At 34.8% G+C, this 18482-nt stretch overlaps 1 protein-coding gene across 4 annotated transcripts in view; it reads right to left on the minus strand.

Moving 5' to 3' along the window:
* The window catches only part of LOC123676494 (RING finger protein 207-like), a 305011-nt gene extending 286803 nt beyond the window's left edge, over nucleotides 1-18208 (minus strand). For 2 of the 4 annotated variants that reach the window (XM_045612399.1, XM_045612402.1), the window contains exons 1-2: nucleotides 18007-18208; nucleotides 17765-17953 (exon numbers count right to left, since the gene is read on the minus strand). In XM_045612399.1, the coding sequence (XP_045468355.1) occupies nucleotides 17765-17937 (173 nt within the window). In that variant the 5' untranslated portion in view covers nucleotides 17938-17953; nucleotides 18007-18208. Of the gene's footprint in view, nucleotides 1-13398; nucleotides 13531-17764; nucleotides 17954-18006 lie in introns of those variants that run through there. The other 2 variants (XM_045612401.1, XM_045612400.1) reach the window with 2 other exon arrangements.
* Between the last annotated feature and the right edge of the window lie 274 nt (nucleotides 18209-18482).

Raw genomic sequence — 18482 nt, forward strand, 5'->3', positions numbered from 1 at the left:
TATTATTGTTATCTTCAAGATCCACATCTCGAATGCCTCAAGCTTCTTTGTTGTGGCTTGAATGAGTATCCACGATTCTACACCGTAGAACAAGACGGAAAATACGTAACAACGCAGAAGTCTTATTTTGGTGTTCAGTGTTATATGATGGCTTGTAAACAAATTTTTCATCCTGCCGAACGCTGATCTGGCTTTCTCAATTCTGCAGCGTATTTCCTTCTTCATTCACATTTGTTCCGAGGTAAGTGAAGCTGCGTACTAGTTCTATTTGTTGCTGATTGATGTTAAACTGACAAGTGTTTATGTATTTCATACTGATGATCTTCAGTTTCGTCTTCTTTATGTTTATGTCGAAGCCACATAGTTGGCTCGATGCTGTGAGTTTATCCATCAGCTTCTGCAGTGCCTCCAGACTATCCGCGAAAATCACCGTATCGTCAGCGTATCGGATATTAATAATAATAATAATAATAATAATTTTATTTAATCCTTTAAGACACTACATGGTGTATAGGACAGGTCACAATAAGAAAACTAAACAACTAAGGAGTCACATAAATACTCATTTACAGAATAGAAACCTTTTTTTAAGAGGAGGTTCTTGATTTCTTTTTTGAACAATTTTAAATTCAAAGACTTCACAGATGGTGGCAAATGATTGTATAACTTAATACTTCGGTACAATGGAGAGCATTCAAATTTATGGGTCCTATGTTTAGGTAATAGAAAAATTTGCGTATTTCTAGTTACATAATTATGATGACTTGATAATTTCATCCATTTGTCTTCATTTTCCTTTGCGTATAGTAAGCATTTGAAAATGTATATCGAGGGTAGGGTTAAGATTCCATTCCCAATAAAGACTGGCTTACAAGACGCTAACATATTGAGGTTGAATATTGTACGTAATACTCGTTTCTGAGCTACAAAAACTCTGGAGAAGTCAGGGCTACTTCCCCAGAGCAAAATGTTATAAGACAGATGGCTATATACCAGGCTGTAGTATACACTCATTACAGAGGACCTAGGTAAAACATTCCTAATTCTAGCGATTGCAAACACTGAACTGTTTAATTTTTTACATAACACGTCAATATGAGTAGTCCATCTTAAATTTCTGTCCACATGGATTCCAAGAAATTTAGTTGTTTCTGATGTTGTGATAGTGTTATCCCCACATTTCAAACTAAAGGTACTAACTTCATTATTTTTTATAGAGAAGTAAACGCATACAGTTTTATCAACGTTCACCATCAAATTGTTTGAGCGGCACCAGTTTACAAATTCCCACATAATAAATTCACAGGTACTCCGAAGTTCCTCAGGACTCCCGCCAGAAACCACCACAGACGCATCATCAGCAAATAGCGTTATTAAGAAAGAAGCTAATTTTATAGGCAAATCATTTATAAATAATATAAATAAAAGGGGTCCTAGCACGGATCCCTGAGGAACTCCAAGACCAATATCGTGATTTTCAGAATACGTAGATCCTACTTTAACAGACATAGTTCTTTCATTTAGGTAACTATGCAACCAGTCCAGGAATACGCCCCTAAAGCCCAAATTATAGCACTTTTCGAGTATGAACTCGAAAGAAAGTGTATCAAAAGCCGAAGATAAGTCAAAAAATAGACCTGCCACGGACAAGTTCCTATCCAAACACTCGTAAACGGATTCGAAAAAATTTACAGCAGCTGATTGGGTTGAATGACCGCTCCTGAAACCGTGCTGAGCAGGATGGATTATGTTAAATCTATTCAGAAAACACATCATCCTGGTGAGAACTATCTTTTCGAATACTTTGGAAAACACGCTCAAAATGGATATTGGTCTATAATTCATTATGTCATTCAGATTGCTCTTTTTTAATACTGGGATTACTATGGATTTCTTAAGAACATTTGGGAACCTTCCCGTTGTGATTGAAGCATTGATGAGATATGCGAAGTATTCACTAATAAAATGGCTTGCGACCTTCAAAACTTTAGCAGATATGAAATCGATACCGACGCTTTTTTTATTTTTTAAAACTTTAATGGCATCCTCAACATCGATTTTAGAAACAGGATTGAAGAAAAAACTACTGTTCACCAAAGGAGTCAATGTGCAAGATTGTGATAACTGATCTCCATAACGAACCATCAATTTCGAAGCAGCAATTGTGGAAAAATGTTTAGCAAAAATACTAGCTAACTGACTTGAATCGCTACACATAATCCCATTACGATGTACGGTGACATCATTTTGGCCACCACTTGATCTCCCAGTAAGATTATCCACAATATTCCAAACCGTCTTATTTTTATTTAGGGAAGAATCAATAGTTGAACCATAAAACTTATATTTCGAGGTCTTCATTAGTGCCTTATGTTGATGTTTGGCCTTTTTGTAATTATTAAATGTCAGAGAGGAACCAATATGCCTATGAAGCCAATGAAGATTTGACAAGTTGCATTTACTTTGGACTATCTCAGGTGATATCCATCTTTTCACTGGACTGGCCGACGATAGTTTACATATAGGACAGGATTGTTCAAAATAGTATTGAATATTATCTACAAATGCTTCAAAGCACCTATCAATATCACTATAATAATAGAGATCAGCAAAATTGCATTTAGACAGAGAGGCCGCAAATTTATCTAAATTATCCTGACTAACATTTCTGAATGAGTACGTTTCTAACTTTTTTTTGTTTTTCGGTTTGAAATCTACCTCAAGTAATATTGCTTTATGATCACTAAGATGGGGTTCGAATACCACAACTCTATAGTTATTTGGATAGACATCAGTAAATATGTAATCCACTTTTGAAATACTAGTATGACCATTTATGTTAGTGAACTCTCTAGTAGCATGCTGAGACGTCACCTTCAAACCGAAACAATCTAGTACATCTTTCAATAATTTAAAATTTTTACAATTACCTTTTAAAAAATCTATGTTCAAATCTCCACATAGAAAAATATGATCAACGTTTACAAAACATGACTGTAGTGCAGAAAATAGTCTATCAAGAAACAGTTCCAAGTTACCATTACACGGTCGATAAACACTAATGATACCTAGACGAATGCCTCGATCCGAAATCACAACACCACAAATCTCGACGTGCATTTTCACGGAGAACCTTGAAACTTTCAATTTATTGAATTTTAAATTTTCTTTAATATATAAAACACATCCACCATGTTCCCTGGAGTTGCGACAAAAGCAATCTGCTCGATCATAGCCCTCAATAACCATGGAAACAATACCATCCTCACAACACCAATGCTCGGCTATACTTAATACATCAGTATTTGTTTCCACTAATAATAACTCTAATTCATCCAGTTTGTTAGTAATACACTGGGTATTCAGCTGCATAATTCTTAAAGATTCATTACTAACACCAGAAATCAATCCTCTCGATCCCGATTCATCCCTCTTCGGTGGAAAAAATGATGTACTGTGACCTTATTTGGCCAATTGGAACCATTGAGAGCTTTGTCATATTCAGTACTGGGAATGAGCACTTTGAAAGAAGAATACGAATCAGGGTATCGGGAAGCCAATTTTTCAAATTTGACATTGGAGAACTTGTTTTTTAGAAAATTCTGTAATTCTTCTATAGTTGTGTCCGGTTTCAGATTTGAGACATGAAGCGCTTTGAACTTTTCTAGGCCCTCCACGCCCCCATCACTAGAACCGGTTCCTACAACTAGTGTTTTCCTTGGTTTACGGCTCTTATTTCTCACCACTTTCCATTCCGAACTTGAATTTTGGTCATCACGGGGAGCAGATTTACTTATTTCCTTTACACTATTATTTGACATCTGTACTTTATCAATAGCCTGAGCAACTTCAGTGAGAGTGAATTTCTTCAGGGGCTTAGATTTTACCCTTAAAGGAGCGGCAGTTGAATATTCCGCAACGCATTTTTCTTCTTTCGTAGAATGTGGCTGAAGAGCATCTGTTGCAGCTGATATGGATGTTACAGGTGAATGGGAATCTCCGGAATTCCCCTCACTCACAACACCCGAAATATGTTTCTTATCAGGCCTGATGTTGACAAATTTTTTGTTGAGTTCGTCGATTTCATGCTGCTTGTTTTTAATCTGAATTTCAAGAGATTCGACTTTGTAGTTAAGCAGGGAATTTTTATCCATCAAAAGATTGTTTTTAGATTCCAGCTCATAGATAATTCTGAGTAGAAGATCGTGATGAGTAGATTCCATATTTATGCCTCTAGGTGTTATTTCACATATAGGTGATGAGTTGCCACTCATTTTATCACCTGAAATTTGATTTGATAATTCGATATCACAGCACTTTTTCACTTTTAGACCACAACCGGGGTGAAAAGACTTGTGACAAATATTGCACTTTATACTATTTTTTATAATAGTCTTCTTACAACATCCGCATTGAGGGATATTAACATGTAGATGGATATTCGCTTCGACTTCCTTGCTCGTCGACATACTGAACGTGAATGAATATTATTAATTCTTTCTCCATTGAGCAGAATGCCGAGTTCAGTATCTTCTAAAACTTCCCTAAATATGAATTCTGAATAAAGATTGAATAATAATGGAGAGAGAATGCAACCCTGTCTTACACCCCTGAGTATCTTGGCCTCTTCTTTTCTTTCATTACCGACTCTAACTGATGCAGACTGATTCCAGTACAGATCAGCAATCACTCGAATGTCCCTTCCATCCAAGACAATATCTTCCAGTATCTGTATCATTTTATGGTGTCGAACTCCATCATAAGCCTTCTTATAGTCGACGAAACATGAATAGACAAAGCAGTTCATATCTCTGCATCGTTGAAACAAAACTTGTATATGGCTTCCCTTGTTCCTACTGCATTTCGGAATCCAAACTAAGTTGGAGATATCTGCTCCTCCCACTTTCGGTATATTCTCTTATGGATGACCTTGAGAAACAATTTCAGAAGATGGCTCATTAAAATTATAGTTCTATAGTCCTCACATTTTTTTGTTCCCATCTTTTTCGGAAAGGTGATGAATTCCGATCTGAAACATTCACGAGGAATCTTACCACTTATAGTCCATTCAGGAATTATTGACATCGAAGTAGTCCTTGAACGTCTAGTCGCGGCTTTATTTCTGGTTACAAAAATATCACTAAAAATTGCTGTGGTTCATCATAGAAATAACCAGTTCAAATTTTTTTCATCATTTTTCTATCCGAAAGCCTAAATTTTCGAAATTACGATTATTACGAAGGGACGCATACAGTCATGATTTCATAAATTGGAATTCAGATTATATAACGTAAAAATATAGTGAAATGCTATCTCATTTCAAGAAAATCCGATGAAGAGATATCTATTCATTTAAGAGTCGACCATGAAAGATCCTACTGAAGATCATTAAAATATCCATATTCCTTTTCACCAAAGGCTCTTCAAAAATTGTTGCATTCTTGATGGACACTGGATAACAACCTGCCTGCAAAATTCTTATAATATAACTCTTATTGATCATTTTAACTGTGGTGTCTAAACTGGTAAAAAAAAACAGAAAAAACTGGTTGATAAATTTAAATAGTGTAGCTTAGTGAATGAAAGAGCCATATCGAAAGACAGAAATAAAATTCAAAGAATCCATTTAGTATATGAAGAATTTTGAAATCACAGTTGTACTCTAACTTTCAAAATTGGAACCAATTTATCAGCCGATGTGTCAATTACTTTCCAAAGTCACTATTCATTGAAACTGTTCATGACATGAATGATTGATTAAACTTGTATAAAAAATATAGATACTATTTATACACTTCTATTTTTATTGAAATGCTTTTATACTATTTACTTTTAAATTACAAATCAGGGTAAAAAGAGCTAGTCAAATATAGAAAAATATACAAGGTGTTCCATTTGAAAAAATGAAGTTGCAATCAATATGTTGCGCACTCTGTATGTATTTCGTTTGGTGAAATCATTTTGAAAAACAACAGTCGATTTCGTGACTCTTTTGTAGAAAATATTTTTTTGTACCTCTTTTAGTAACAACTTTAGTAAGTTAAAGGGGGGGTCAAATTATGGTTGAAAATTATGGTGAAAACCCCGGTATATAAGGTGAATTTATTCCGAATGGAAGGAGAAGGAGATAGACAGGAAGTTGTAGCAACAAATACCGATATAATGGACAAGTTCATGGAAATGATGTTATTGATGGAACATAATCGTTTAACCAGTGATGAGCAATTCTTGAAATTGTTGGAGAAGCAGAATGTGTAACCCAAACAAGAACCTACCCAGTTTCATATTATGGCGGATTTCAGTCATAGTATCTATGATTTCAATGGGGAGTGCATGGGAGCAGCAGCAATGGATTGGTTAAAGAGCATCGAAAATTCGGCAGTGTTACATAAATGGCCAGCAGAATTTCAACTCAAAACTGCCAAAGGTCATTTGAAAGGTACGGCAAAGAAATGGTTTATGAAAAGATCAGATAAAATCAAGTTTCATTATGTCAAATTTTTGAATACGATTGTGATGAAATCAAAGAACAGATTTTAATTGGTTTATACCACAAAGAAAATATTTCTGTTTTGATGGCCACCAAAATGACTGATACTGATGAACTATTATATGAAATTTTGCGTTTCGAGAAAATATCAGTTTCTGTTAAGGGTCTATATCCGAGTCCATTACAGAACAATAATCGATTTGGTCAGGGACAATCGTTTAGTAGTAGAAAACATGAGCATTTTCGAGGAAATACTTCGAAACCGAACAATTTTGTAGAAGGTGATGCAACTAGCCTATTACTGAACGATAATACTGAATCTGTACAGAATAATACAGCAAATTTTGGACAAGGTGGTGCTCGGCGTAAATTTTATTGCTATAAATGTAAGAAAGTTGGTCATCTTAAAAGGAATTGTCCTTCTAACCAAAATATTTCTGAAAATTCAACGTCAGGAAAGGTTGTTCATAAATCTACCACAGAAAACTCTAATAATCGTTCTACTGATGCAATTGTGCATACTCAGTCATTATTAGCTGATAAAGGAAATAACTGGGAGATTCAGTCGACAAATTCTTGCGCGATTTAATTATAAATGATCGTTTTCCAGTTACTGGTTTCATTGATCCAGGTAGCGCAGTGTAATCAAGTATTGATTAATAATAACTTGCCATTCACTCTTGTTGATCGGAAATTATATGGTTTTGGAGAAAATCAACCAACACAGTGTACGATGGTGACCAAGGTGAAGCTGACAATAGATGATGTTGAGGAAAAAGTCGACGTACTGATAGTCCCAAATGATGCACAAGCGATGGATTTGATAGTTGGAAGAATTTTTACAGAACTTCCGAATATAGCATATGTTCATGTAGGTTGCAAACTCCATTTAGGATACAAGAATGAATATCCTTTCAGAGACTTGAAGTGGAAGCAAGATAGTCAAAAGATACCTGTTCGAGTCCAGAATACAAGAAATTACAGGAAAATGGGCTTAACTTTATTGAGGTGAACATCGAAAATGAGTCCGGACTTCTCCCACTTCTTTTCAAGAAATATGGTATACTTACCTTATCAGGCTGCTATATACTGGAGAGTCTTATGTATATACACAAAAATCGGGATACTTTCCACAAACACTCAGCGGTTCACAATCATGAGACCAGGTTTAGGAACAACTTTATTGCCCCAAGACATAGACTGAAGAAGACTCAAAACACGCATATATTCAATGGAATGAAAATATACAACAAACTTCCACAATCCCTAACATCACTAGATTATAAAACATTCAAGTGGAAAGTTAAAGCCATACTCACTAAATGTGCATTTTATTCAATGGATGAATTTATGAGGTACCAGTTCTAGTCATTATCTTTCTGTGTTTCAGTTGGTACCTATGTGTTAGATTTGTTTTATAATTGGTTGTTGTAAATTTTAGAAGTATTTATTTATTAGCTATTGTCTGATTTATACATTTTTTATATTATGATGTAGATTATCATACAATTCTTTGACACTCCCTGTAAAATTTTGAGGGTATCTAATAAATTATTATTATTATTATTACTGTTGATATGTTGAACATTGATGGTTCGGTTGTGACTTGCGATTCTAATAGACTTTTAGATCTTATTAATGAATTTCGTGATTGTTTCGCACTCAACATTCATGAGCTAGGATGTACAGATTTTATGAAAGTTAATATTGAAGACAATAATCAACTAGTTAGAGCGAAACCTTATCGTTGTAATTTTGAGGATCTCAAAATAATAAGAAACATTGTCGATGAGTGGCGTGATTGCGGGATTGTTAGGGACACTACAGCGTCTTATGCGTCATCGGTTATTTTGGTTCCACAAAGTTCGGGTGAAAAGAGAACTGTTCTGGACTATCGAAAACTGAACAGTCAGACCGTTGTAAAAATTTTTTCGATTCCTCATATAGACGATTGTTTAGAAATATTAACGGGGTCTGAGATATTTTGTACATTATGCCCGCCACTCACGAGGCGTTTTTTCCAGCGTTTGGAAGCCAGGCTTCCAAATGGCAGCTAGTCTACACTGACTGTCATCCCAGGCTGTCATCGAAACCTGCCACTCAAGAGGTTGTTTTATTGAGTACCTATCCGGGTCGGATTTCAGATGGTCACAGACAGCTGGCAATTCATCAGGTACCGTCGGAACTTCGTAGCGTACCAAATTCTTGTGCAAAATGAAAGAATTTTGATAGGTTTCATCGAAATATTTAGGCAGAAAACCTGTCGATGGAAAATAAAAAGTTCAGCATATGCAAACAGGAATATCAAAAATAAAGCCTATGGGGAACTAGTAGAATAGTCCAAAGGAAAATTACAGAATGAAAGAGTAGATGTAAATTTCTATTTGGCTGATATAGTTTTCCATCGTTATTGACAAATATTCCTTTCATTTAAATAAGCATTCATTAATTTCTCTTAAAATATACTCGTTTTCTTCAATATCAAAATGACAGCTCTCTTTGGAAAACCCCTTCAGTATAACAACTGATATTTTAGCTAATTTCATTTCAAATTAGCTGATAACATTTATAGTTTCCGACATATTTTTTGATACGACTTTCGGACTCTTCATTCGATACGTACAGAAAATTTCTGTTTACGTATCAAATGCAGAATCCGAAATTTACATCTACTCTTTCATTCTGTAATTTTCCTTTGGAATATTCTACTAGTTCCCCACAGGCTTTATTTTTGATATTCCTGTTCGCGTATGCTGAACTTTTTATTTTCCATCGACAGGTTTTCTGCCTATATTTTTCGATGAAACCTATCAAAAATTCTTTCATTTTGCACAAGAATTTGGTACGCTACGAAGTTCCGACGGTACCTGATAAATTGCCAGCTGTCTGTGACCATTTGAAATCCGACCTGGATACTCAATAAAACAACCTCTTGAGTGGCAGGTTTCGATGGCAGCGTGGGATGGCAGTTAGTGTAGACTAGCTGCCATTTGGAAGCCTGGCTTCCAAAGGCTCGAAAAAACGCCTCGTGAGTGGCGAGCATTAGACCTAATGTCGGGATACTTACAGATTTCTTTGGATGAAGAATCAAAGGCAAAAACTGCTTTTATCACGCCGGATAGTACCGCGGAATTTCAAAGGTTGTGCTTTGGACTTGTTAATGCGCCTTTCGAATTTTCCAAACTGATGACTTAAATTTCTAGACCAATTCTCGATTTGACTAAAGTATATGAATATTTTGGCTGGACGGACAAACATCAAGAATCTTTCGAGAAAATGAAAGAAATTTTACAAAAAGCTCCAATTTGGCAGTTGTTCAATCCAAATTCTAAAAATACCGAGTTACACTGTGATGCTTCTAGTTTAGGCGTAGCTGGAATGCTGTTACAGGAGGGGCCAGGAAAGATAATGCATCTTGTTTACTGTGTTTCCAAGAAGACCAGTGAAGCGGGAAAGTTTTATCCTTCCAAATTAGAATTATTAGCGATTGTTTGTTGTGTAGAAAGATTGAGAACAATGCTTTTAGGAATGAAATTTACTATAATAAGCGATTACCAAGTTTTCGTATATCTCAATGCCAAGAGAACAGTCAATCCACAAATTGCAGGTTAGTACACAACATTAAGTGAATACAATTTTGAAATGAAACATCGTAATGGTGATAAAATGCCACATGTGGATAGTTTGAGTCGAGCTGCTGTTGAAGAACCAACTGAAGACGGAATGATAGAAGATGTATACGATGAAAGATTGGTCATGTTTGTTATAATGACAGAAGAACAAATAATTTTGTTAATACATAAAATTATGATTCAAAACTGAAAGAAATTTTAGATAAAGAGCAAACTGAAAGAAGAAAAGAACCGCTCGAAAGATTATTTTCTTGATAATAATCGTTTGTACAAATTGACGAAAGTAAATAAGGAGAGAAAATGGCTTGATGTCATACCTGATTCAATGAGAAAAGCTACTGTGATCGAATATCATGATCAGATGGGTCACTGGTCGGTTGATAAAACAGTAGCAATGATTTCAAAGAAGTTTTGGTTTTGGAGTATGAGAAGATACGTCAAGAGACATATTCAAGGATGTTTTGAATGCTTGATGGAAAAAGTACCGAAGGAAAGAGGCCTGGAAAACTTCATCCAACCAAAATGCCTGAAAGACCTATGCAGAAGATACATGTTGATTTGGGGCTATCTCCTGAGAGTAGTCGTGGAAAAATGTATATTTTTGTCGTCGTGGATGCATTTTCAAGGTTTTTGAGTTTATTTCCTTCGACTGTCGAAGATGGAAATGTTCATCAATCAGTTTGGTACACCACGGACACTAGTAAGCGATAGAGGATCTGATTTTACGAGCGGAGAATTCAGTGATTTCTGCAAGAAATATGACATTGAGCATAAGCTGACCGCTGCTAAGTTTCCTCAAGCCAATGGTTCCTCAAGCCAATGGAATGGCTGAGATTAAAATGAAGTCCATTGTGCCAATAATTGTAACATCTATAGATTTTCAAGATGAAAACTGATGTGAAGATATACATGTAATTGAAAGAAAATTGAATGCTTCAGTTAACAAAACTACAGGATATTCGCCTTTTGAATGTTTATATGGATATACACATAGTTTTGAAAATGCCAAAATGGAAAATTTCGCAGAAAAAAATGAAATTAAACAAGATCATAAGAGAATCAGACTGAGAATGTGTGAAAACGTCGAAAAAGCACAGAAAAAGTATAAGGTGTTATACGATAAGAAGAAATATGAAGGTGTAGAATATGAAATTGGAGATATTGTAGTGAAAAGAAAAAGATATAAGATAGCTACAGGTGAACCGACCAAAACACAGTTGAAGTATTGGGGACCGTTTGTAATTATAGATAAACTTCGTGGCAATACCTACAGACTGGAGAGGTTATATAAAGATGTTGGATCGAGTAAAACGACAGTTGTTTCTCAACTAAAAATGTATAAAAATCATGAAGAAGATAAGGAAATGGATGACATCGATAGTATATGCGAAGAAAAAGATTTTCATGTTCCAGAGATAAATCTCAAGAATGATATAGAAGATGGTCAAACTTCAGATTCATCAAGTATAAGTCAAGAAAGTTGGAAAGCAGATGAGTTAACTAGCAATGAAGGTGATTCTACAGTTGGAATCAGGGATAGACCAAGAAGGAGTATCAGAAGGCCGTCGAAATTTAACTAATAAACTAATATGTTTGAAGACGAACATACCTCAAGGATAGCCGCATGTTGGAGATACTCTATGACCGGTATTTGAGGTGATTAAGGAGTTGGTTTTGAGTGTCATGGTTACGGAAGGAAATTGTAGAAAGTAGTGTAGATTAAGAATATTTGGAGAAATGATATTGTCTGTTTTTTTTTTATATCTATAATGAATTTAAACTGAACTAATTCAGTCTTTCACTTGCCTGAGCCTGACGAAACATTGCTAACACTAGAAAGAAAATTTTACGATCTACGATAGCCGAGTGAGGGGTGGACGTCAAGTAGAATATGAAAAACGAAGATTGAAATAGTTGGTAGATGAAAGAATTGTTTTCTGATTATTGTAAATGGAATAAATGAACCGGCGTGAACTTGGCAGCCACTTTTCAGCAGCCGAATTCATTCCAGCAGCCAAACGACCAGTGGCGTCGGTAGAATTTAAAACTAACGAATCGATCTGTTTTTGGGGTGCAACGCAAGAATTTGCTTTTTGAGTTCACTTGAACGACTTCAGTCAAGTTTTTATGACATTTCAATGTACAAAATAATATTATAGATGAACTTTAATTATGCTGATCAATGAAACGACGAGGTATATGCAAGTATTTTCACGAATGAAACCTTGAAAAATGTTTAGCCAAGCTGATATTTGGAATACTTACTCTTCAATAGAAACAGAATAACATGGCAAAACTTTTTTGACAGGGTCATTTTAAAAAATTTCGAAAAATTCCCCTTAGACGGTCTGCAAATCAATGTGCTTCGGATATGTTATTCTGTAGCTATTTAAGAGTAATAATACCAAATATTAACTTGGCTAAACATTTTTGACAGGGTCATTCTCAAAAATTTCGAAAAATTCACAACTGTGAACTACCCCTTAGACGGTCTGCAAATCAATGTGCTTCGGATATGTTATTCTGTAGCTATTCAAGAGTAATAATACCAAATATCAACTTGGCTAAACATTTTTGACAGGGTCATTCTCAAAAATTTTCAAAAATTCACTGGTGTAAACTACCCCTTAGACGGCCTGCAAATCAATGTGCTTCGGTTATGTTATTATGTTTCTATTGAAGAGTAAGTATTCCAAATATCAGCTTGGCTAAACATTTTTCAAGGTTTCATTCGTGAAAATACTTGCATATACCTCGTCGTTTCATTGATCAGCATAATTCAAGTTCATCTATAATATTATTTTGTGCATTGAAATGTCATAAAAACTTGACTGAAGTCGTTCAAGTGAACTCTAAAAGCAAATTCTTGCGTTGCACCCCAAAAACAGATCGATTCGTCTGTTTTAAATTCTACCGACGCCACTGGTCGTTTGGCTGCTGGAATGAATTCGGCTGCTGAAAAGTGGCTGCCAAGTTCACGCCGGTCCGAAATTATACAATCAAAGCAAGATTATTGATGGAATGAATGAACCTAAGTAATAATCTTATGAGAATATCCTGAGAATATATTTAAATTGGTACTCTTCAACTGTTACCACTTCAAATTCTGAACGGACAGTGAGAAAAAGACATTGATCGCAAGAAACAATTTTAAGTTAAGTGTTCATAGTTAAGTTATTGTTATGTATAAATAATTCAAAATTTTGTGATAGTGATTAGAACCCAGCCCAAATTAATAAAATTTTCAATTATAACTATTAGAATTCATATCAGTACCTATCCTTGTGTTGGTGATCCCTCCGAATAGTTCTCTGAAGTAGTCCCTTAGACAAGATTAGATTCGAATCGATAGAAGATAGAAGACCCACAGAGAAAGTCGGAAGTTTGAGACAACTGGATATGTTCCATGTGTAGATGGCGACCAGCCTGGCACATAATAAAAGATAGAAGAAGAACTGATTATTTCATACACAGCAATCGATATCAGCGTTGTCCGATCTGTTGTTACGGAAATATTCGGAATTACGTTTCAATATTCTGCTTGAATTTTAAATGGGTCTGGTTATTCGATGAAATTTCGCATGAATCTTGAAATTGTTATTATACATTTGCATACAAATTTTCAACTCCTTTCATCATTGCAATATTATGTTTTATTCTTTCATAGCCTCCTTTGAATTTTGCATGTTTCTAATAAAACAAAACAAGAAATTTCCTAACAAGCTTGAAATTGGATTTATTTTCTCATAAACATTGACTGAATTTTTCAAATTGCATTTAATCTGGTTTTGTGATGAAAATGAAATTTTTTATCAAATTCGAAATTAAATTCCAACTATTCTATTCTTCACAACACCTCTCTTTCCTCAAGGAACCCGCTCTTTAAGTCCATAATAATAATAATCAAATTTTATTTATCCATCATTCAAAAATTAAATTGTATTGGACATGTCAATGGCAAAAGAATATTACAAATTTACAAACTGAAACAACAATCCTTTTGAAGAGAATTATGAAAAAAGAAGCACACACACACAAATCCCAAATTCCCTAAGCCATCAAAATTTAATTCATTATAATGTCTGTGAATAAAATTCTGAAAGATCATAAAAATCGCTGAACTAAGTATTTCTGAAAACACTCAAAGAAGTGGCATTTCTTATTTCAAGAGGCAGTAAATTAAAAAAATAACATCCTGCATACTCGGGAGTTTTTTTATGTTTGGTAAGTAAATCTACTCAATTTCAGTTGATTGTCCCTCGAATGTTATATTCCTGTCTATTACCAACTTTTTCAATCTCAATCCTTTTTTTGTACATAGTACAGAGTACTTTCAGCAGATATATACATGGGCGTAACGAGGGGGGGGTTATTGGGGACGTAACCCCCCCCCCATTGATCAGAAGGAAAAAAAATTTTTTGGCAGAACAATACAAAATAACTTGGAAGATTTTGCTTTTTCAAAGTTGTTATTGTGGAATTACAGAAGTATCATTGTGAGAAGAAAAATATTTTTAAATTGTACTACATGAAAAAATGCTTATTTGAAGTGTAAGCAATTTTCTCATTCATCAGCTATTTAAGCAAGATATCAAAATTCCCTCACTTTTCAGTATTATTTCTTACTTTTACAAGTAGAATAGTCTTCTCGCCCAGAACCGCGCCTAACCAAGAGCGAATAATTCTATCATTTTAGGGAATCGGAGCACCGTAAGTGCCCCTCAATACTCGGCGCCTCTGGGCCTAGCAAGTCACGTGACCCGTCTGATTAATTATGTTATTGCTTATTGCAATCATCCAGGGTTGTCATGTTTCATGTTGGGGTATTTTCCCCCAAATTTGGGGGATTTTTTAACACTCTGGGAAAAATTTGAGGGAAAACATCTCTTGGGGTATTTTTTGTGGGTTTCAGTTTTTCACTTGGGTGTTTTTGGGGTAAAAATTACAAATTTCGAGTTCGATATTATATGTATTTCTTCTTTACTTAAGGCTGAAGATTGGTTGAAAACTTATAGGGGTTTGATACCGAATGTCGAGGTGCTACAAAACACAGCTCTGCAGCAACAAATAATTGAAAATAGGAACACAGTCCTACCAATAATTGAAACAGTAATTTTTTGTGGTCGGCAGGGTATACCTTCGAGGCCATCGAGACCACGGGAAGCTTAATTTGGAAATTTGTCCTGTTGAAAATGAGGGAAACTTCAGAGCTCTTCTGAGATTCAGAGCCAATTCTGGAGATGAGGCTCTGAAAAAACATTTAGAAATAGGATCGAAAAATGCACTTTACCTCTCACCAAAAACACAAGATGAAATTATTTTGGCTATTAACGATATAATGTTGAAGAAATTGGTTGAGATGGTCAATTCCGCGAAATGTTTTAATGTTCTTGCAGATGAAACGACAGGCATCTGAACACAAGAACAAGCATCAATCGGCGTTAGATACCTATACAACAATGATATTAAAGAAGATTTCCTTCTGTTTGTACCAGTTTCTGATTAAACTGGTAAAAACCTTTGCGACAGTCATTTTGAAATCATTACGCTAGTTTGGAATTGATACAAAGTATTTGAGGGGGCAAGGATATGATGGGGCCGCTGCAATGAGTGGAAAATTCAACGGAGCACAGGCATATGTAATGGGAGAGCATCCGACTGCAATATATGTCCATTGTGTATCCCATAGCTTGAACCTTGCTATAAGTGCATCATGTTCAATTTCTGAGATCAGAAATTGCTGTGGGACTGCAACAAAACTATGTGTGTTTTTTAACACCCCAAAAAGAATGGAGGTTATTACAAGAGCAATTGATAAACTGTTCCCTGAAGCCAAATCTACTCGTCTAAAACAACTCTGTCCAACTAGGTGGGTTGAGCGCCATGATTCAATATTTTTACTTCAAGAAATGTAACCTGCTGTGGAGGCTCTTGAAGAAGTTTCACAGTGGAAGGATGTAGAATCAGAGTCGATGGCATCGCAGCTTTTATTTGCACTTCAGAGTTCATGCAAGTTTGCCTGTATGATGAAATAATTTTTTTTTTTTTTTCACACAAATATTCGAATGGAAACGATATCATATCTTACCCCCCCCCCTTTTCACTTCAGTTCAGGTCACTCGCTAAAACTTGCCACTACCCATAACCCCCCCCATGAGTCAACTCTAGTTACGCCACTGGATATATAAATGGGAATGTAAGTATGCCCTCCCTCTTGAAAGTTTTCTAGCTACTTAAATGCTCTCCACCAGAAAAATAAAGAGAGAAAAGAATAGTGGAAAGGATAGGTATTGGGAATCAGAAGCCCTAGGACGCTATGAACCTGGATATATTAATATAACCAACATTATTATTATTTATAAATCTATGTAATATATAATATATTCATCTGAATATAAGTCATTTCCCCATATTTCTAATAATTTCAGTTCAAATTCTTTTGAAAGACTTATTCGATAAGCTCAGAAATATGTCAGAACAATTAAAACCACTTCATTCCAAATTAAAAACTTGTACTCATTAATAAATCATACCTTGTGTCACTCACAGAGAGTTGCTTGAAAAAATTCAGTGACTTTCACTGGTTCCCAGATTCTCATAAAATGTCTAATTAGTTGATGAAAATATTAGTGTCCAATAATGAACTTCATATTATGATTGTAATACTTAATATGAGCAGTTGATAAAAAATTCAAGATCAATTCAAGAATTAGATTTGTAGGGGATAGAAAAACCATTGATGTATCAATATATACTTACAAAAACTGAATTGGAAGAACCATGTTTGGATTAAACCCAACTGAAATTCAAGCAACAGCTTTGAATGATCGAAAAAATGAATTGAAATGTAAAATTAGAATTAGTTGATAAATTTAATTTACGTAAAAAATTACTACTAAAAAAATCTATACATGTTATGTAGAAGTAGAGTTAATATCTGCACAATAAACAAATTATTCAAAAAATGGATATGGCCAATAAGAAAAGAGCAATAGAACACAAATCAACATTTTTGTGTCCCTATATTCAGAAGCTAATCTCCAAAACAGATTTAGTTCCATTTCCATAAGTAGTTTGAGCTAAGCTTGTAGCAACATACAGTCTTCATTTGATTGATATCGTTTCAAAGAGAAAATGTTATCTTCAATAGACAATTTTGCAGGTCCAAGCCTGAAGACACAGAGAGATCTAGATGAGGAAATTTGGAAGTTAAGAATATTAAGAAGAAAAGTTGAATTTTACTTGCATAAATTTGAATCATTCGAAGTCGATGAATCGAGGAGTGCACAAAGAAACTTATGTTATCAATCCATAACTAGCTTTGTACATCAGAAGTCTGAAATATTCAGAAAATCATTAAAATCACTTCTTGAAACACAATACCTTTTTTTGGCAAGATCCATATTGTTTGACTTGCAGAAATATTATCGATAGGATTATTGTTCAGCTTAGATTTATTCTCAGAGTAATTGTCTTTTAAAGCATCCAATGAAGGGTATTCATAAAAAGCAAGTAAATATTAATAAAGAAAAAAACAAAATAAATAGGACTATGATTTTAATAACTGATAATTATTACACGTTCACAAACAACAAAACTAAAGATAAACAATTTTACCCAGGAGTAATTGACTCATACAGACCTGCAAAAGGGGCACAGCAGTCTTCTGTCTTGCTCTTTTCCACGAAGACAATTAGCACAAAATGTATGGTAACAGCTCAAGATACAGGGTTCAGTGAAGTAATCGTGGCATATTGGACATAACAGTGGATTTTTCGGTATATTAATTGGAGGATCCATTCCTGAAGGTTCCATTCAAAAATTGCAATATCTAAATCACACAAGAAGTTGATAAACAGAATCAATTTATTTTTCATTCATTACCTTATCAAATGAAGTATCACTATCTTCCTAGTTTATAAAACTATAGACTGAAAATCTTATTTGTTTAATTTCGAAAACTCCACCTAACGTAAAGATTTTTAGATTCACCGAACAGCAATCACTCTTTCTCTATTGACTGTTAAAAAATTCTATTCAAATCAATTGCTTGGGTCGGCTTAGATCTATCAATCTGTCAGGTTCACTTGACCTACTTTTATGATCATTGAAATATTATTGCGCCCTCTGCTACACGCTTTTAGGAACTTCCGTAAGTAGGCAGAGGGTGCCTTTTCATGTTGGATACTCTGTTTTTCCTTAGTGTCTGTTATATTCTTGGCTTCTGAACAGTTATCGTAGGTCTCACAATTAGGTAAATTCAAGTTAAAAAATAGAAATCTCTAATAGCAAAGGGTATAGCAAGGGTTGGCCCGAGTAATATTTGCGCTTGAAGCAAACAATTTTTAGGCACCCCTGCT

This window comes from Harmonia axyridis, chromosome 3, assembly GCF_914767665.1.
Source record: "Harmonia axyridis chromosome 3, icHarAxyr1.1, whole genome shotgun sequence".
NCBI lineage: Eukaryota > Metazoa > Arthropoda > Insecta > Coleoptera > Coccinellidae > Harmonia > Harmonia axyridis.